General features: G+C 48.2%; 1 protein-coding gene across 1 annotated transcript in view; it reads right to left on the reverse strand.

Annotated features, from left to right (window-relative positions):
* Positions 1-21,495, reverse strand: part of DESI2 (desumoylating isopeptidase 2) — a 279,466-nt gene that overhangs the window by 63,461 nt on the left and 194,510 nt on the right. Inside the window, exon 4 of the mRNA XM_063917815.1 lies at positions 20,608-20,749. Within this exon, the coding sequence (XP_063773885.1) occupies positions 20,608-20,749 (142 nt within the window). The remainder of the gene's footprint in view (positions 1-20,607; positions 20,750-21,495) is intronic.

The following is a 21,495-nucleotide window of genomic DNA, read 5'->3' on the forward strand; positions in this document are numbered from 1 at the left end:
CCGGGTAAGACTCATACCAGCCACACCAATCACACCGTACAACTTGTGATTTGAACCCAGTTAACAGTATGATAACAATGAAGTAGCCTCTAAAAAAGATGGCTCACAACAACAATAATAACCCGATTTTTTTTTTGTAACAATAACTATGTACAAGTAATGCAGACAATCCGCACTTGGGATGGGCGCCCAGCATCCACTACGGACTATGAGAAATAGATTTATCGGTAAGTAAAATCTTATTTTCTCTAACGTCCTAGTGGATGCTGGGGACTCCGTCAGGACCATGGGGATTATACCAAAGCTCCCAAACGGGCGGGAGAGTGCGGATGACTCTGCAGCACCGAATGAGAGAACTCCAGGTCCTCCTCAGCCAGGGTATCAAAATTGTAGAATTTAGCAAACGTGTTTGCCCCTGACCAAGTAGCTGCTCGGCAAAGTTGTAAAGCCGAGACCTCTCGGGCAGCCGCCCAAGATGAGCCCACCTTCCTTGTGGAATGGGCATTTACATATTTTGGCTGTGGCAGGCCTGCCACAGAATGTGCAAGCTGAATTGTACTACAAATCCAACGAGCAATAGTCTGCTTAGAAGCAGGAGCACCCAGCTTTTTGGGTGCCTACAATATAAACAGCAAGTCAGACTTTCTGACTCCAGCCGTCCTGGAATTATATATATATATATATATATATATATATATATATATATATATATATATATTTTCAGGGCCCTGACAACGTCTAGCAACTTGGAGTCCTCCAAGTCCCTAGTAGCCGCAGGCACCGCAATAGGTTGTTTCAGGTGAAACGCTGACACCACCTTAGGAAGAAACTGGGGACGAGTCCGCAGTTCTGCCCTGTCCGAATGGAAAATCAAATATGGGCTTTTGTAAGACAAAGCCGCCAATTTTGACAATCGCCTGGCCGAGGCCAGGGCCAACAGCATGGTCACTTTCCATGTGAGATATTTCAAATCCACAGATTTGAGTGGTTCAAACCAATATGATTTTAGGAATCCCAACACTACGTTGAGATCCCACGGTGCCACTGGAGGCACACAAGGGCTGTATATGCAATACTCCCTTGACAAACGTCTGGACTTCAGGAACTGAAGCCAATTCTTTTTGGAAGAAAATCTATAGGGCCGAAACTTGAACCTTAATGGACCCCAATTTGAGGCTCATAGACACTCCTGTTTGCAGGAAGTGCAGAAATCGACCTAGTTGAAATTTTTTCGTGGGGCCTTCCTGGCCTCACCCACGCAACATATTTTTACCACATGTGGTGATAATGTTGTGCGGTCACCTCCTTCCTGGCTTTGACCAGGGTAGGTATGACCTCTTCCGGAATGCCTTTTCCCTTAGGATCCGGCGTTCAAACCGCCATGCCGTCAAACGCAGTCGCGGTAAGTCTTGGAACAGACAAGGTCCCTGCTGGAGCAGGTCCTTTCTTAAAGGCCGATGCCACGGTTCCTCTTGGAACAGACATGGTACTTGCTGAAAGCAAATCCCTTCTTAGCTCCCGAGGCCATTAGTCCTCTGTGAGCATCTCTTGAAGTTCCGGTTACCAAGTCCCTCTTGGCCAATCCGGAGCCACGAGTATAGTTCTTACTCCTCTATGTCTTTTAATTCTCAATACCTTGGTTATGAGAAGCAGAGGAGGGAACACATACACCGACTGTTACACCCACGGTGTTACCAGGACGTCCACAGCTATCGCCTGAAGGTCTCGTGACCTGGCGCAATACCTGTCCCATTTTTTGTTCGGGCGGGACGCCATCATGTCCACCTTTGGTCTTTCCCAACGGTTCCCAATCATGCGGAAAACTTCCCGATGAAGTTCCCACTCTCCCGGGTGGAGGTCGTGCCTGCTGAGGAAGTCTGCTTCCCAGTCGTCCACTCCCGGAATGAACACTGCTGACAGTGCTATCACATGATTTTCCGCCTAGCGAAAAATCCTTGCAGTTTTGCCACTGCCCTCCTGCTTCTTGTGCCGCCCTTTCTGTTTACGTGGGCGACTGCCGTGATGTTATCCCACTGGATCAATACCGGCTGACCTTGAAGCAGAGGTCTTGCTAAGCTTAGAGCATTATAAATTTGCTCTTAGCTCCAGTATATTTATGTGGAGAGAATTCTCCAGACTTGATCACCCTCCTTGTGTGACTGCTCCCCAGCCTCTCAGGCTGGCCTCCGTGGTCACGAGCATCCAATCCTGAATGCCGAATCTGCGGCCCTCTAGAAGATGAGCACTCTGTAATCACCACAGGAGAGACACCCTTGTCCTTGGATATAGGGTTATCCGCTGATGCATCTGAAGATGCGATCCGGACCATTTGTCCAGCAGATCCCACTGAAGAGTTCTTGCGTGAAATCTGCCGAATGGAAGCGCTTCGTAATAAGCCACCATTTTTTACCAGGACTCTTGTGCAATGATGCACTGACACTTTTCCTGGTTTTAGGAGGATCCCGATTAGCTCGGATAACTCCCTGGCTTTCTCCTCTGGGAGAAACACCTTTTCCTGGACTGTGTCCAAAATCATCCCTAGGACCAGCAGACGTGTCGTCGGAACTACTGCGGTTTTGGAATATTTAGAATCCACCCGTGCTGTCGTAGAACTACTTGAGATAGTGCTACTCCGACCTCCAACTGTTCTCTGGACCTTGTTCTTATCAGGAGGTCGTCCATTTTCTTTGAAGACGAATCCTCCTTTCGGTCATTACCTTGGTAAGGACCCCGGGGTGCCTTGGACAATCCAACGGCATCGTCTTGAAACTGATAGTGACAGTTCTGTACCACGAACTTGAGGTACCCTTGGTGAGAAAAGGCAAATTTTGGGACATGGAGGTAAGCATCCCTGATGTCCCGGGACACCATATAGTCCCCTTGTTCTTTGCTATCACTGCTCTGAGTGACTCTATCTGGATTTGAACCCTTGTAAGTGTTCAAATTTTTTAGATTTAGAATAGGTCTCACCTAGCCTTCAGTACCACCATATAGTGTGGAGTAATACCCCTTTCCTTGTTGTCGGAGGGGTAATTTTATTATCACCTGCTGGGAATACAGCTTGTGAATTGTTTTCAATACTGCCTCCCTGTCGGAGGGAGACATTGGTACAGCAGACTACAGGAACCTGCGAGGGGGGAAACCTCTCGACATTCCAATCTGTACCCCTTGGATACTACTTGTAGGATCCAGGGGTCCTGTACGGTCCCAGCGTCATGCTGAGAACTTGGTAGAAGCGGTGGAGGGCTTCTGTTCCTGGGAATGGGCTGCCTGCTGCAGTCTTCTTCCCTTTCCTCTATCCCTGGGCAGATATGACTCTTATAGGGACGAAAGGACTGAGGCTGAAAAGACGGTGTCTTTTTCTGCAGAGATGTGACTTAGGGTAAAAAACGGTGGATTTTCCAGCAGTTGCCCTGGCCACCAGGTCCCATGGACCGACCCCAAATAACTCCTCCCCTTTATACGGCAATACATCTTTGTGCCGTTTGGAATCTGCATCACCTGACCACTGTCGTGTCCATAAACATCTTCTTGCAGATATGGACATCGCATTTACTCTTGATGCCAGAGTGCAAATATCCCTCTGCGCATCTCGCATATATAGAAATGCATCCTTTAAATGCTCTATAGTCAATAAAATACTGTCCCTGTCAAAGGTATCAATATTTTTAATCAGGGAATCCGACCAAGCCACCTCAGCTCTGCACATCCAGGCTGAGGCGATCGCTGGTCGCAGTATAACACCAGCATGTGTGTGTATACTTTTTAGGATATTTTTCAGCCTCCTATCAGCTGGCTCCTTAAGTACGGCCCTATCCGTAGATGGTACCGCCACTTGTTCTGATAAGCGTGTGAGCGCCTTATCCACCCTGAGGGGTGTTTCCCACCGCGCCTTAACTTCTGGCGGGAAAGGGTATACCGCCAATAATTTTCTATCGGGGGAAACCCACGCATCATCACACACTTCATTTAATTTATCTGATTCAGGAAAAACTACAGGTAGTTTTTTCACCTCACACATAATACCCTTTTTTGTGGTACTTGGAGTATCAGAAATATGTAACACCTCCTTCATTGCCCTTAACGTGTGGCCCTAAAAGAAAATACGTTTGTTTCTTCACCGTCGACACTGAATCAGTGTCCGTGTCTGGGTCTGTGTCGACCGACTGAGGTAAATGGGCATTTTACAGCCCCTGACGGTGTTTGAGACGCCTGGACAGATACTAATTTGTTCGCCGGCCCTCTCATGTCGTCAACCGGCTTGCAGCGTGTTGACATTGTCACGTAATTTCCATAAATAAGCCATCCATTCCGGTGTCGACTCCCTAGAGAGTGACATCACCATTACAGGCAATTTGCTCCGCCTCCTCACCAATATTTTCCTCATACATGTCGACACACACGTACCGACATACAGCACACACATAGGGAATGCTCTGATAGAGGATAGGACCCACTAGCCCTTTGGGGAGACAGAGGGAGAGTTTGCCAGCACACACCAAAAGCGCTATAAATGTATATAAACAACCCTAGAAGGTGTTGTTTACTATATATGCGCTCTTAATATATAAATATCGCCAATTTATGCCCCCCTTCTCTTTGTTACCCTGTTTCTGTAGTGCAGTGCAGGGGAGAGTCCTGGGAGCCTTCCTCACCAGCGTAGCTGAGCAGGAAAATGGCGCTGAGTGCTGAGGAGAATAAGCTCCGCCCCTTTTCCGGCGGGCTTCTTCTCCCGGTTTTTAATAAACTGGCCTGGGTTAAAATACATACATATAGCCTTAATGGCTATATGTGATGTATTTATTTTGCCACTAAAGGTAATTATATTGCTGCCCAGGGCGCCCCCAGCAGCGCCCTGCACCCTCCGTGACTGAGTCAGTGAGCCGTGTGACAACAATGGCGCACAGCTGCAGTGCTGTGCGCTACCTTCATGAAGACTGTGGAGTCTTCTGCCGCCTGTTTTCCGGACCTCCGTTCTGCCGTCTCTTCAGCGTCTGTAAGGGGGATCGGCGGCGCGGCTCCGGGACGAACCCCAGGCTGACCTGTGTTCCGACTCCCTCTGGAGCTAAGTGTCCAGTAGCCTAAGACTCCAATCCATCCTGCACGCAGGTGAGTTGGAAATCTCTCCCCTAAGTCCCTCGATGCAGTGATCCTGTTGCCAGCAGGAATCACTGAGATTGAAACCTAAAAAAAAACTTTTCTAAACAGCTCTTTAGGAGAGCCACCTAGATTGCACCCTCTCGGACGGGCACAAAAACCTAACTGAGGCTTGGAGGAGGGTCATAGGGGGAGGAGCCAGTACACACCATGTGATCCTAAAAGCTTGCTTTTGTGCCCTGTCTCCTGCGGAGCCGCTATTCCCCATGGTCCTGACGGAGTCCCCAGCATCCACTAGGACGTTAGAGAAATAGAGGTGAGATCAATCTGACCACAGTGCACCTGATTTGAGGGTCAGAACAGGACTGACATTACACGGAAAAGTCAGCACACATACTAGCAGTCAGTCACATGTTAAAGCATTAGACATTGTCATATGAGAATACAACCTCCATAACAACTTATACATAAGTAGGAAAATTGTACTTCTGTTTTAACTGGCTCTTTTTTTTCCAACATAACATGCAGAAAACACAGTAATATACAGGTCTCATATGCAATAGGTACTAAAAAAATAAGAATTTACTCACCGGTAATTCTATTTCTCGTAGTCCGTAGTGGATGCTGGGAACTCCGTAAGGACCATGGGGAATAGCGGGCTCCGAAGGAGGCTGGGCACTCTAGAAAGATCTTAGACTACCTGGTGTGCACTGGCTCCTCCCACTATGACCCTCCTCCAAGCCTCAGTTAGGTACTGTGCCCGGACGAGCGTACACAATAAGGAAGGATTTTGAATCCCGGGTAAGACTCATACCAGCCACACCAATCAAACTGTACAACTCGTGATATGAAACACAGTTAACAGTATGAAACAATAGAGCCTCTCAACAGATGGCTCAACAATAACCCGATTTAGTTAACCATAACTATGTACAAGTATTGCAGATAAACCGCACTTGGGATGGGCGCCCAGCATCCACTACGGACTACGAGAAATAGAATTACCGGTGAGTAAATTCTTATTTTCTCTAACGTCCTAGTGGATGCTGGGAACTCCGTAAGGACCATGGGGATTATACCAAAGCTCCCAAACGGGCGGGAGAGTGCGGATGACTCTGCAGCACTGAATGAGAGAACTCCAGGTCCTCCTCAGCCAGGGTATCAAATTTGTAGAATTTTTGCAAACGTGTTTGCCCCTGACCAAGTAGCTGCTCGGCAAAGTTGTAAAGCCGAGACCTCTCGGGCAGCCGCCCAAGATGAGCCCACCTTCCTTGTGGAATGGGCATTGACAGATTTTGGCTGTGGCAGGCCTGCCACAGTATGTGCAAGCTGAATTGTACTACAAATCCAACGAGCAATAGTCTGCTTAGAAGCAGGAGCACCCAGCTTGTTAGGTGCATATAGGATAAACAGCGAGTCAGATTTTCTGACTCTAGCCGTTCTGGAAACATATATTTTCAGTGCCCTGACAACGTCTAGCAACTTGGAGTCCTCCAAGTCCCTAGTAGCCTAGGCACCACAATAGGCTGGTTCAGGTGAAACGCTGACACCACCTTTGGGAGAAACTGGGGACGAGTCCTCAATTCTGCCCTATCCATATGGAAAATCAAATAAGGGCTTTTACAAGACAAAGCCGCCAACTTTGATACTCGCCTGGCAGAAGCCAAGGCCAATAACATAACCACCTTCCACGTGAGATATTTCAGATTCACGGTTTTTAGTGGTTCAAACCAATGTGATTTTAAGAAACTCAATACCACGTTGAGATCCCAAGGTGCCACAGGAGGCACAAACGGGGGCTGACTCTGCAGCACTCCTTTTATAAATGTCTGAACTTCAGGTACTGAAGCTAGTTCTTTTTGAAAGAAAATCGACAGAGCCGAGATCTGTACCTTAATGGAACCCAATTTAAGGCCCATAGTCACTCCTGCTTGCAGGAAATGCAGAAATCGACCTAGTTGAAATTCCTCTGTTGGGGCCCTTTCGGCCTCACACCATGCAACATATTTTCGCCATATGCGGTGATAATGAGTTGCTGTAACCTCTTTCCTGGCTTTAGTAAGCGTAGGAATGACTTCCTCCGGAATGCCCTTTTCCTTCAGGATCCGGCGTTCAACCGCCATGCCGACAAACGCAGCTGCGGTAAGTCTTGGAACAGACAGGGCCCCTGCTGCCGCAGGTCCTGTCTGAGTGGCAGAGGCCATGGGTCCTCTGATATAAATTCTTGAAGTTCTGGGTACCAAGCTCTTCTTGGCCATCCACTAGTATCGTTCTTACTCCTCGCCTTCTTATTATTCTCAGTACCTTTGGTATGAGAGGCAGAGGGGAGAACACATAAACCGACTGGTACACCCACGGTGTTACCAGAGCGTCCATAGCTATCGCCTGAGGGTCCCTTGACCCGGTGCAATATCTTTTATAGCTTTTTGTTGAGGCGGGACGCCATCATGTCCACCTGTGGCCTTTCCCAATGGTGTACAATCCTATTGGAAGACTTCTGGAGGAAGTCCCCATTCTCCCGGGTGGAGGTCGTGTCTGTTGAAAAGATCTGCTTCCCAGTTGTCCACTCCGGGAATGAACACTGCTGACAGTGCTAACACATGATTTTCCGCCTATCGGAGAATCCTTGTGGCTTCTGCCATCGCCATCCTGCTTCTTGTGCCGCCCTGTTGGTTTACATGGGCGACTGCCGTGATGTTGTCTGATTGGATCAGTACCGGCTGGTTTTGAAGCAGAGGCCTTGCCGGCCTCAGGGCATTGTAAATGGCCCTCAGGTCCAGAATATTTATGTGTAGGGAAATAACCTGACTTGACCAAAGTCCCTGGAAATTTCTTCCCTGTGTGACTGCCTCCCAGCCTCAAAGGCTGGAATCCATGGTCACTAGGACCTAGTCCTGTATGCCGAACCTGCGGCCCTCTTGAAGATGGGCACTCTGCAGCCACCACGGTAGAGATACCCTGGTCCTTGGAGACAGGGTTATCAGCCTATGCATCGGAAGATGCGATCCGGACCACTTGTCCAACAGGTCCCTCTGAAAAGTTCTTGTATGGAACCTGCCTAATGGGATTGCTTCGTAGGAAGCTACCATTTTTCCCAGGACTCGCGTGCAATGATGCACCGCTACCTATTTTGGCTTCAGGAGGTCTCTGACTAGAGATGACAACTCCTTGGCTTTCTCCTCCGGGAGAAACACTATTTCTGGTTTATGTCCAGAACCATCCCCAGGAACAGTAGACGTGTCATAGGAACCAGCTGTGACTTTGAGCAAAAGTAAACAATGAGGTGCCTCTGTGCGCTAATAAGGAGCAGCCTATGGCAGTATCTTGAAGGGGAATCACAACCAATCCCCCCAAAACAATAGCAATATAACGACAATACAAGATACAGCGCCTGGGCGCTCACAGTGGAACACTTCCCTTGATGTCAAAGGTTGGAAGCGTCTTGAAATTTCTTTCTTCTGGATTGTTCATGGGAAATTCTTGTGCATGTAAAGAAAGAGACAAATATACACGCACTCTTCGTGTATTACTTCCAAACACTGAGGAATATCACTCCCCCTTCCCATAAAACACGTTTATCCAGTCGGTGAAGTGTTGGGGGAACTCCCCCTTCCAATTCACTTACACAAGTCGAAAATAAATCAGCATATCATAAAACAATGTGATGATGTACGTCCTGTTTAGGCATTCAATTCAACAGGGGACACTCCCCTTCCCAATACACTTACACAGATATGAAAATCAAGAGGCATTCATAATCATGAAAATCCCAGATGAACTACACCGTCACCAAATGGAGAAGGATGCCGGGGTTACCCCCTTGCGAAGCACTTACAATCAGATGGATATGTCACAAGCTTGTAAGGTAGGTCTTTATAGATTCGCTCCAAATCTCCAGCCTTTGGCTCAATTTTTCCCCAAAATAAAAGGCAGGAAAAAAGGAGGTTTGGAGTAAAAGGTGGAATTTATTAAAACAAACAGATACTGGTAAAAACAATGGTGATCATACCCTGGAGGGTCGGAGGGGAAGAAGATGGTGTGCAGAAAAAACGGGGCCCCGCTAATCTGATCTCCTCCTGGTCTCCCACGGGTAAGTTGATCCAAAGTAGGTCTCTCCACCAACGCGTTTCGGCCCGTTCCAGGGTCTTTGTCAAGATACCTTGACAAAGACCCTGGAACGGGCCGAAACGCGTTGGTGGAGAGACCTACTTTGGATCAACTTACCCGTGGGAGACCAGGAGGAGATCAGATTAGCGGGGCCCCGTTTTTTCTGCACACCATCTTCTTCCCCTCCGACCCTCCAGGGTATGATCACCATTGTTTTTACCAGTATCTGTTTGTTTTAATAAATTCCACCTTTTACTCCAAACCTCCTTTTTTCCTGCCTTTTATTTTGGGGAAAAATTGAGCCAAAGGCTGGAGATTTGGAGCGAATCTATAAAGACCTACCTTACAAGCTTGTGACATATCCATCTGATTGTAAGTGCTTCGCAAGGGGGTAACCCCGGCATCCTTCTCCATTTGGGGACGGTGTAGTTCATCTGGGATTTTCATGATTATGAATGCCTCTTGATTTTCATATCTGTGTAAGTGTATTGGGAAGGGGAGTGTCCCCTGTTGAATTGAATGCCTAAACAGGACGTACATCATCACATTGTTTTATGATATGCTGATTTATTTTCGACTTGTGTAAGTGAATTGGAAGGGGGAGTTCCCCCAACACTTCACCGACTGGATAAACGTGTTTTATGGGAAGGGGGAGTGATATTCCTCAGTGTTTGGAAGTAATACACGAAGAGTGCGTGTATATTTGTCTCTTTCTTTACATGCACAAGAATTTCCCATGAACAATCCAGAAGAAAGAAATTTCAAGACGCTTCCAACCTTTGACATCAAGGGAAGTGTTCCACTGTGAGCGCCCAGGCGCTGTATCTTGTATTGTCGTTATACAGCTGTGACTTTGGACTGTTTAGAATCCAACCATGCTGTTGTAGCACTTTCCAAAATAGTGCTACCCCGACTACCAACTGCTCCTTGGACTTCGCCCTTATAACGAGGTGGTCCAAGTACGGGATAATTACAACTCCCTTTTTTTGAAGGAGTATCAACATTTCGGCCATTACCTTGATAAAACACCCTCGGTGCCATGTACAGTCCAAACGGCAGTGTCTGGACTTGGTAATGGTAATCCTGTACCACAAATCTGAGGTACTCCTGGCGAGGATGGTAAATGGGGACATGCAGGTAAGCATCCTTGATGTCCCAGGATACCATGTAATCCCCCTCGTCCAGGCTTGGAATAACCGCCCTGAGCGATTCCATCTTGAACTTGAATTTTTGTGTTCAAGGATTTTAAATATAAAATGGGTCACACCGAACCATGCGGTTTCGGTACCCCAACCCGTGTGGAATAGTAACCCCGTCCTTGTTGAAGTAGGGGCACCTTGAGTATTACCTGCTGGGAATACCGCTTATTAATTGCCTCTAGCACAGCCTCCCTGCATGAGGGAGTTGTCAGCAAGGCATATTTTAGGAAACGGCTGGGGGGAGACATCTCGAATTCCAGCTTGTACCCCTGAAATACTACTTGAAAGAAACAGGGATCCACCAGTGAGCGAGCCCACTAATTGCTGAAATTTTTGAGACGGCCCCCCACCGTACCTGGCTACACCTGTGGAGCACCCGCATCATGGTGTGGCCTCACAGGAGGCGGGGGAAGAATCTTGATTCTGGGAACAGGCTGACTGGTGCAGCTTTTTTCCCTCTACCCTTGTCTCTGTACAGAAAGGAAGCGCTTTTCTGAAGCCGAAAGGACTGTACCTTTGTCTGTGAGGAAACCTGAGGTAAAATTATTTCTTCCCAGCAGTTGCTGTGGATACGAGGTCCCAGAGACCATCCCCAAATAATTCCTCACCCTTATAAGGCTCTCTATGCGCTTTTTAAGTCAGTATCACCTGTCCAGTGACAGGTCTCTAATACCCTCCTGACAGAATGGACATTACATTTATTTTGGATGCCAGCCGGCAAAATATCCTCTGTGCATCCCCCATATATAAGACGACGTCTTTAATATGTTTTTATGTTTGCCAACTAGTATCCCTGTTTGACAGGGTCACCGACCACGCTGCAGCAGCACTATCTGCAGGTCTCAGTCTAGTACCTGAGTGTGTAAATACAGACTTCAGGATAGCCTCCTGTTTTTTATCAACAGGTACCTATTAAAGTGGCCGTATCCTAAGACGGCAGTGCCACCTTTTTTGACAAACGTGTGAGCGCCTTATCCACCCTAGGGGATATCTCCCAGCGTAACTTATCCACCTGGTGGGAAAGGGTACGCCATCAGTAACTTTTTATAAATTACCAGTTTCTTAACGGGGGAACCCACGCTTTCACACACTTCATTTATTCATCTGATGGGGGAACAAAACACTGCCTGTTTTTTCTCCCCAAACCTAAAAACCCATTTTTAGAGGTGCTTGGGTTAAAGTCAGAAATGTATAACACATTTTTTATTGCCGGGATCACGTCACGGATGTTCCTAGTGGATTGTGTATATGTCTCCACCTTGTCGACACTGGAGTCAGACTCCGTGTCGACATCTGTGTCTGCCATCTGAGAGAGCGGGCGTTTTTGAGCCCCTGATGGCCTTTGAGACGCCTGGGCAGGCGCGGGCTGCGAAGCCGGCTGTCCCACAGCTGTTACGTCATCCACCCTTTTATGTAAGGAGTTGACACTGTCGGTTAATACCTTTCACCTATCCATCCACTCTGGTGTCGGCCCCACAGGGGGCGACATCACATATATCGGCCTCTGTTCTGTCACCATATAAGCCTCCTCATTCAACATGTCGACACAGCCGTACCGACACACCGCAGACACACAGGGAATGCTCTAAACGAGGACAGGACCCACAAAAGCCCTTTGGGGGGACAGAGTAAGAGTATGCCAGCACACACCAGAGCGCTATATATATACAGGGACTAACTGAGTTATGTCCCTAATAGCTTTTATATAATATACTGTATACAGTGCCAATTTTAATGCCCCCCCTCTCTTTTCCCTCTTACTGTGCAGGGAAGAGCCAGGGAGCTTCCCTCCAGCCGAGCTGTGAGGGAAAAATGGCGCCAGTGTGCTGAGGAGATAGGCTCCGCCCCTTTTTCGCGGCCTATTCTCCCGTTTTTTATGGAATTCTGGCAGGGGTATTTACCTCATATATAGCCCCTGGGGCCATATATTGAGGTATTTTAGCCAGCCAAGGTGTTTTTATTGCTGCCTCAGGGCGCCCCCCCCAGCGCCCTGCACCCTCAGTGACCGGAGTGTGAAGTGTGTGAGAGGAGCAATGGCGCACAGCTGCAGTGCTGTGCGCTACCTTGGTGAAGACAGAGTCTTCATGCCGCCGATTTTCCGGACCATCTTCTTGCTTCTGGCTCTGTAAGGGGGACGACGGCGCGGCTCCGGGACCGAACATCAAGGCTGGGCCTGCGGTCGATCCCTCTGGAGCTAATGGTGTCCAGTAGCCTAAGAAGCCCAATCCGGCTGCAAGCAGGCGAGTTCGCTTCTTCTCCCCTTAGTCCCTCGCTGCAGTGAGCCTGTTGCCAGCAGGTCTCACTGAAAATAACAATTTCTAAGACTATAACTTTCTAAGAGCTCAGGAGAGCCCCTAGTGTGCATCCAACCTCGGCCGGGCACGAAATCTAACTGAGGCTTGGAGGAGGGTCATAGTGGGAGGAGCCAGTGCACACCAGGTAGTCTAAGATCTTTCTAGAGTGCCCAGCCTCCTTCGGAGCCCGCTATTCCCCATGGTCCTTACGGAGTTCCCAGCATCCACTAGGACGTTAGAGAAATTAAGAATGCATACTAAAAAGTAGAGGAATTTTTAGTACTGTATACCCTGCCTCCGGACAGCGGGATACAGGGAGACTCACCACACTTCCATATCCAAGCAAATACGCTCGTAAGACGCTGAGTGGATTCAGACGCTACTGGTGTACACTGCCGCTCTTGGTTACTGATAACGGACACGGACGCTCACCAACGAACACGGACGCTGAGCGGCTTCCACGTGTATGCAGACGCTAAGGCATGCGACTCGGTCTGGCGGGTTTTATCTCCAGTGTACACAACCGCAGCGTCTAAGCTGCGACCGAGTACCCTCGTGGTAGCGTCTGAGCCGGAAGTGAGGTCATTCAGTTCATGAAACGAGAGACACGCGGGAACTGGCCATGAACTCGGAGGAGGGACGGCCAGGAGAGCGTCTGAATCCCCCCGTTGACTTAAACTCCCAGGATCGCGGCCTCTACCTAGTCCTGGCGCCTATGATCCCCGGAACGTAGCGCTGTCACACTCGAGATGTTTGGCGCATCAACACACTGTTTGTAGTCTCCACCAAATCAGTGTAGCTGTGTCCTGACCCCTCTAGTAAGAGGAAGTCCATAGACTCACCGTCTCCCCATGCTCCGGCCACAGCCTGGTTACGTCTGCTGGACCTGCTAGAACATCCGACACAGACGCCCGTCGAGACAGCACTGATACCCGAAGGTAAGCGTTGTTGCGACCCGGTGGGGAGTTGTTGGAGCGACCCTTTCTAATATGCGTTTAAGACGTTAAGAGAAGTCGCTCAAAAAAAAACAATATAGTAAGTCTATAAAAAATAAAATAATAAAATCTTTAGGCTGCTTTATTCACAGCAGCCCTGTGACCATGCGGCTTCCTGCCGCACCAAGCAAAAAACTGATCTGACTGAGTCAGTGGGCGTGACTATATAGTGGAGGCCCCAATGCATCCTGGGAGGCCAGAAAGCTCGTGACCGTGTTGGTGCCATTTTCGCTGTCGCTCGACAATATCCCAATGTTATCCTGTGGATAATCCTGTGGACCCAGCCAGAGAAAATAAGAATTTACTTACCGATAATTCTATTTCTCATAGTCCGTAGTGGATGCTGGGGACTCCGAAAGGACCATGGGGAATAGCGGCTCCGCAGGAGACTGGGCACAAAAGTAAAAAGCTTTAGGACTACCTGGTGTGCACTGGCTCCTCCCCCTGTGACCCTCCTCCAAGCCTCAGTTAGGATACTGTGCCCGGACGAGCGTACACAATAAGGAAGGATTTTGAATCCCGGGTAAGACTCTTACCAGCCACACCAATCACACCGTACAACTTGTGATCTGAACCCAGTTAACAGCATGATAACAGAAGGAGCCTCTGAAAAGATGGCTCACAACAACAATAACCCGATTTTTTTAACAATAACTATGTACAAGTAATGCAGACAAACCGCACTTGGGATGGGCGCCCAGCATCCACTACGGACTATGAGAAATAGAATTATCGGTAAGTAAATTCTTATTTTCTCTAACGTCCTAGTGGATGCTGGGGACTCCGAAAGGACCATGGGGATTATACCAAAGCTCCCAAACGGGCGGGAGAGTGCGGATGACTCTGCAGCACCGAATGAGAGAACTCCAGGTCCTCCTCAGCCAGGGTATCAAATTTGTAGAATTTAGCAAACGTGTTTGCCCTGACCAAGTAGCTGCTCGGCAAAGTTGTAAAGCCGAGACCCCTCGGGCAGCCGCCCAAGATGAGCCCACCTTCCTTGTGGAACGGGCTTTTACAGATTTTGGCTGTGGCAGGCCTGCCACAGAATGTGCAAGCTGAATTGTACTACAAATCCAACGAGCAATAGTCTGCTTAGAAGCAGGAGCACCCAGCTTGTTGGGTGCATACAGGATAAACAGCGAGTCAGATTTTCTGACTCCAGCCGTCCTGGAATTTTCAGGGCCCTGGCTACGTCCAGTAACTTGAAATCCTCCAAGTCCCTAGTAGCTGCAGGCACCACAATAGGCTGGTTTAAGTGAAATGCTGAAACCACCTTAGGGAGAAATTGAGGACTAGTCCTCAATTCTGCCCTGTCCGTATGAAAAATTAGGTAAGGGCTTTTATAGGATAAAGCCGCCAATTCTGAAACACGCCTGGCTGAAGCCAGGGCTAACTGCATTACCACTTTCCATGTGAGATATTTTAAGTCCACAGTGGTGAGTGGTTCAAACCAATGTGATTTTAGGAACCCCAAAACTACATTGAGATCCCAAGGTGCCACTGGAGGCACAAAAGGAGGCTGTATATGCAGTACTCCCTTGACAAACGTCTGAACTTCAGGAACAGAAGCTAGTTCTTTTTGGAAGAATATTGACAGGGCCGAAATTTGAACCTTAATGGACCCTAATTTTAGGCCCATAGACAGTCCTGTTTGCAGGAAATGCAGGAATCGACCCAGTTGAAATTCCTCTGTAGGGGCCTTCCTGGCCTCGCACCACGCAACATATTTTCGCCAAATACGGTGATAATGTTGTACGGTCACATCCTTCCTGGCTTTGATCAGGGTAGGGATGACTTCATCCGGAATGCCTTTTTCCTTCAGGATCCGGCGTTCAACCGCCATGCCGTCAAACACAGCCGCGGTAAGTCTTGGAACAGACATGGTCCCTGCTGGAGCAGGTCCTTTCTTAGAGGTAGAGGCCACGGGTCTTCCGTGAGCATCTCTTGAATTTCCGGGTACCAAGTCCTTCTTGGCCAATCCGGAGCCACGAGTATAGTCTTTACTCCTCTCCTTCTTATGATTCTCAGTACTTTTGGTATGAGAGGAAGAGGAGGGAACACATACACTGACTGGTACACCCACGGTGTTACCAGAGCGTCCACAGCTATTGCCTGAGGGTCCCTTGACCTGGCGCAATATCTGTCCAGTTTTTTGTTGAGGCGGGACGCCATCATGTCCACCTTTGGTTTTTCCCAACGGTTCACAATCATGTGGAAGACTTCTGGGTGAAGTCCCCACTCCCCCGGGTGAAGATCGTGTCTGCTGAGGAAGTCTGCTTCCCAGTTGTCCACTCCCGGAATGAACACTGCTGACAGTGCTATCACATGATTTTCCGCCCAGCGAAGAATCCTTGCCACTTCCGTCATTGCCCTCATGCTTCTCGTGCCGCCCTGTCTGTTTACGTGGGCGACTGCCGTGATGTTGTCCGACTGGATCAACACCGGCTGACCCTGAAGCAGAGGTCTTGCCTGACTTAGGGCATTGTAAATGGCCCTGAGTTCCAGGATATTTATGTGAAGTGATGTTTCCATGCTTGACCACAAGCCCTGGAAATTTCTTCCCTGTGTGACTGCTCCCCAGCCCCTCAGGCTGGCATCCGTGGTCACCAGGACCCAATCCTGAATGCCGAATCTGCGGCCCTCTAGGAGATGAGCACTCTGCAACCACCACAGGAGAGACACCCTTGTCCTTGGAGACAGGGTTATCCGCTGATGCATTTGAAGATGCGATCCGGACCATTTGTCCAGCAGATCCCACTGAAAAGTTCTTGCGTGGAATCTGCCGAATGGAATCGCTTCGTAAGAAGCCACCATCTTTCCCAGGACCCTTGTGCATTGATGTACTGACACTGGGCCTGGTCTTAGGAGGTTCCTGACTAGGTCGGATAACTCCCTGGCTTTCTCTTCCGGGAGAAACACCTTTTTCTGTACTGTGTCCAGAATCATTCCTAGGAACAGCAGACGTGTCGTCGGAATCAGCTGCGATTTTGGAATATTTAGAATCCATCCGTGCTGTCGTAGTACTACTTGAGATAGTGCTACTCCGACCTCTAACTGTTCTCTGGACCTTGCCCTTATCAGGAGATCGTCCAAGTAAGGGATAATTAAGACGCCTTTTCTTCGAAGAAGAATCATCATTTCGGCCATTACCTTGGTAAAGACCCGGGGTGCCGTGGACAATCCAAACGGCAGCGTCTGAAACTGATAGTGACAGTTCTGTACCACAAACCTGAGGTACCCTTGGTGAGAAGGGCAAATTGGGACATGGAGGTAAGCATCCTTGATGTCCAGAGACACCATATAGTCCCCTTCTTCCAGGTTCGCTATCACTGCTCTGAGTGACTCCATCTTGAACTTGAACCTTTTTATGTAAGTGTTCAAGGATTTCAGATTTAAAATGGGTCTCACCGAGCCGTCCGGCTTCGGTACCACAAACAGCGTGGAATAATACCCCTTTCCCTGTTGTAGGAGGGGTACCTTGATTATCACTTGCTGGGAATACAGCTTGTGAATGGCTTCCAATACCGCCTCCCTGTCGGGGGGAGACGTTGGTAAAGCAGACTTCAGGAACCGGCGAGGGGGAGACGTCTCGAATTCCAATTTGTACCCCTGAGATACTACCTGCAGGATCCAGGGGTCCACTTGCGAGTGAGCCCACTGCGCGCTGAAATTCTTGAGACGGGCCCCCACCGTGCCTGAGTCCGCTTGTAAGGCCCCAGCGTCATGCTGAGGACTTGGCAGAAGCGGGGGAGGGCTTCTGTTCGTGGGAAGAGGCTGTCTGCTGCAGTCTTTTTCCCCTTCCTCTGCCCCGGGGCAGATATGAGTGGCCTTTTGCCCGCTTGCCCTTATGGGGACGAAAGGACTGAGCCTGAAAAGACGGTATCTTTTTCTGCTGTGAGGTGACTTGGGGTAAAAAGGTGGATTTCCCAGCCGTTGCCGTGGCCACCAGGTCCGATAGACCGACCCCAAATAACTCCTCCCCTTTATACGGCAATACTTCCATATGCCGTTTGGAATCCGCATCACCTGACCACTGTCGCGTCCATAACCCTCTTCTGGCAGAAATGGACATCGCACTTACTCTTGATGCCAGAGTGCAAATATCCCTCTGTGCATCACGCATATATAGAAATGCATCCTTTAAATGCTCTATAGTCAATAATATATTGTCCCTGTCCAGGGTATCAATATTTTCAGCCAGGGAATCCGACCAAGCCACCCCAGCACTGCACATCCAGGCTGAGGCGATTGCTGGTCGCAGTATAATACCAGTATGTGTGTATATACTTTTTAGGATATTTTCCAGCTTCCTATCAGCTGGTTCCTTGAGGGCGGCCGTATCAGGAGACGGTAACGCCACTTGTTTTGATAAGCGTGTGAGCGCCTTATCCACTCTAGGGGGTGTTTCCCAACGCGCCCTAACCTCTGGCGGAAAAGGGTATAATGCCAATAATTTTTTAGAAATTAGCAGTTTTTTATCGGGGGAAACCCACGCTTCATCACACACCTCATTTAATTCATCTGATTCTGGAAAAACTACGGGTAGTTTTTTCACACCCCATATAATACCCTTTTTTGTGGTACTTGTAGTATCAGAAATGTTCAAAACCTCCTTCATTGCCGTGATCATGTAACGTGTGGCCCTACTGGAAAATACGTTTGTTTCCTCACCGTCGACACTGGAGTCAGTGTCCGTGTCAGTATCGACCTGAGGTAACGGGCGTTTTATAGCCCCTGACGGTGTTTGAGACGCCTGTACAGGTATTAACTGATTTGCCGGCTGTCTCATGTCGTCAACAGTCTTTTGTAAAGTGCCGACACTATCACGTAATTCTTTCCATAAGACCATCCAGTCAGGTGTCGACTCCCTAGGGGGTGACATCACTAACACAGGCAATTGCTCCGCCTCCACACCATTTTCCTCCTCATACATGTCGACACAGCGTACCGACACACAGCACACACACAGGGAATGCTCTGATAGAGGACAGGACCCCACTAGCCCTTTGGGGAGACAGAGGGAGAGTTTGCCAGCACACACCAGAGCGCTATATATATATATATATACAGGGATAACCTTATATAAGTGTTTTTCCCTAATATAGCTGCTGTATATATTAATATGCCAATTTAGTGCCCCCCCTCTCTTGTTTTACCCTGTTTCTGTAGTGCAGGACTGCAGGGGAGAGTCAGGGAGCCTTCCTCCAACGGAGCTGTGAGGAAAAAATGGCGCCAGTGTGCTGAGGAGATAGGCTCCGCCCCCTTCTCGGCGGCCTTTCTCCCGCTTTTTAATGGAAAAATTGGCAGGGGTTAAATGCATCCATATAGCCCAGGAGCTATATGTGATGTATTTTTTTTGCCAAAAAAAGGTTTTTTTATTGCGTCTCAGGGCGCCCCCCCCAGCGCCCTGCACCCTCAGTGACCGGAGTGTGAAGTGTGCTGAGAGCAATGGCGCACAGCTGCGGTGCTGTGCGCTACCTTATTGAAGACAGGAGTCTTCTGCCGCCGATTTTCCGGACCTCTTCACTCTTCTGGCTCTGTAAGGGGGCCGGCGGCGCGGCTCCGGGACCCATCCATGGCTGGGCCTGTGATCGTCCCTCTGGAGCTAATGTCCAGTAGCCTAAGAAGCCCAATCCACTCTGCACGCAGGTGAGTTCGCTTCTTCTCCCCTTAGTCCCTCGGTGCAGTGAGCCTGTTGCCAGCAGGTCTCACTGAAAATAAAAAACCTACTTTAAACTTTTACACTAAGCAGCTCAGGAGAGCCCCTTAGCCTGCACCCGTCTCGTTCGGGCACAAAAATCTAACTGAGGCTTGGAGGAGGGTCATAGGGGGAGGAGCCAGTGCACACCAGGTAGTCCTAAAGCTTTTTACTTTTGTGCCCAGTCTCCTGCGGAGCCGCTATTCCCCATGGTCCTTTCGGAGTCCCCAGCATCCACTAGGACGTTAGAGAAATAGGTGTTCTACAAGGCACAGTAATTCTCTTTAAAGACAATGCGGTCTCACCTTGATTGTAGATAAAAGTAAAGTGAAGGCAAAATGCTGCAAGCATTGGGATCTTCGATTGCTATACTGTGTCTCGTTGTACCGTACTTTGCGCATGCTCCAGACCCGTACTACACATTTGCAGTATGGGTCTGCGACGCCGGACGTAAGGCAGCATCAGACCATCAGTGATTGACAGTCTGATGACGTTAGGGGGCAGCGATGGCCTCTTTTTTTTTTAAATAGAGGCGCGTGGCCAGCGTTGCAGGGGAAGGATGAGGCCAGGATCTCCGTCCAAAGACAGAGATTCCCTGGCCTCTTGGTAGCTCCGTCTTTAATGAACTGGCTTGTGCGACCCCATGGGTTGCGCAGCTGGCTAAATGGTGTCACAAATGATCAGATACTGTGTCCTTAGACGCAATTCAGATCAGTAATACAGCAGGAGGCGTGACACTTCTTGTTGCAATAACATATTAATCCTATCTCTGCTGCTAAGCAGCAGCGATAGCAATTCCAACCACATCTGAATCAGGCCCAGGTAGCAAAAATAAAAACCCACCACAAGTTGCAACTCAGGTTTATTCTCTGGACTTTCACGTTTCAGCAAATGCATAGGTTATAATTTTATTTTGGGCTGTATATAGGACCCTACAATATTAAGCATCATTTGTATGCACAATATAACTAGATTAAATGTCAGCATGGTGGCCTGCATGATTTGTCTCTCTGCGGCATGAAGTTTGGTGGTCGCCTCTATAGTCATAAAGCTATACGCTTTTGAATCTGCAGGTGACAAATATCTGTAGCTGCAAACACTTCTGTCACCAAATACATTAAGGTACGGAGATTTTATAACTTATAGACAACATAACAAATGACATAAGTAGTAATCAGAAAGATTTACGGATTACTGCTTCTGGAAGAATAATTTACCTCTGATAAAGCTGAGGAAAAGTGGTTGCAGTTTTTGTGCATGAGATGATAGGCATTTCCTTTGAACTCCTTCCCAAGCTCTTCAACAATCTTTTCTATGTCATTCTCTGTGAAATCTGTGCTCCCCAATGCAATTGCTTCCCTAAGAAGAAGGAAACAAATCATTAGATGAATTGGAAAGAAAGAAAGAAAAAAAAAAAAAACCCTCCATTACTAGAGTAATTTGTAGGGAATAAAGCCAGTTTCTAGAATCAATCAGGGTCAGGGACAATATAATCATTAAAGAGCTCCCCGTGGAGGCAGCCATGTTGTGCTATGTAGCAATATTACGAATGCAAGAACAAGAGCCTCATGTTATTAGTAATGCATCACAAATATTGGTCATGAGGGGCCTCAGCAATGTCACATGGATATTGATTCAGCGCACAAATGATTGTGTGAGTGTGACAAGTTCTCTGATGAAACTACCACATAAGTCATTTAATTTGGAAATTGCAAGCACTGAAGTATACAACCACATAGACCAGGTTTTTATTATTGCTGTGATTACAGTAAAGTCTTACATTTCTGCAGAGACCTGGTCAGCGGCTAGGTGGCATTATGAAACAACATACATGTTGTTCTGGGGGTTTTTTTGCAACAGTGATGCAATTGTTGTCATACACAATTCCTCATGTTACAGTTACTTGATCTTGAACATGATTCTTGATCTTGAAACCTTATGATGAGTAAAAAAAAAAAAAAATACCAGACTGTCCGCTACAGCAATTATTATTCATCGATTGCTACAAGAGTCCGCAGCACCTTATAAAATGCATATACAGAGCAACGTCAAGTGCATCAAAATGACAGTTCAAACAAAACAGAACATAGCAGGACACAAAGCAA

This window comes from Pseudophryne corroboree, chromosome 4 (assembly GCF_028390025.1).
Source record: "Pseudophryne corroboree isolate aPseCor3 chromosome 4, aPseCor3.hap2, whole genome shotgun sequence".
NCBI classification, from domain to species: Eukaryota; Metazoa; Chordata; class Amphibia; order Anura; family Myobatrachidae; genus Pseudophryne; species Pseudophryne corroboree.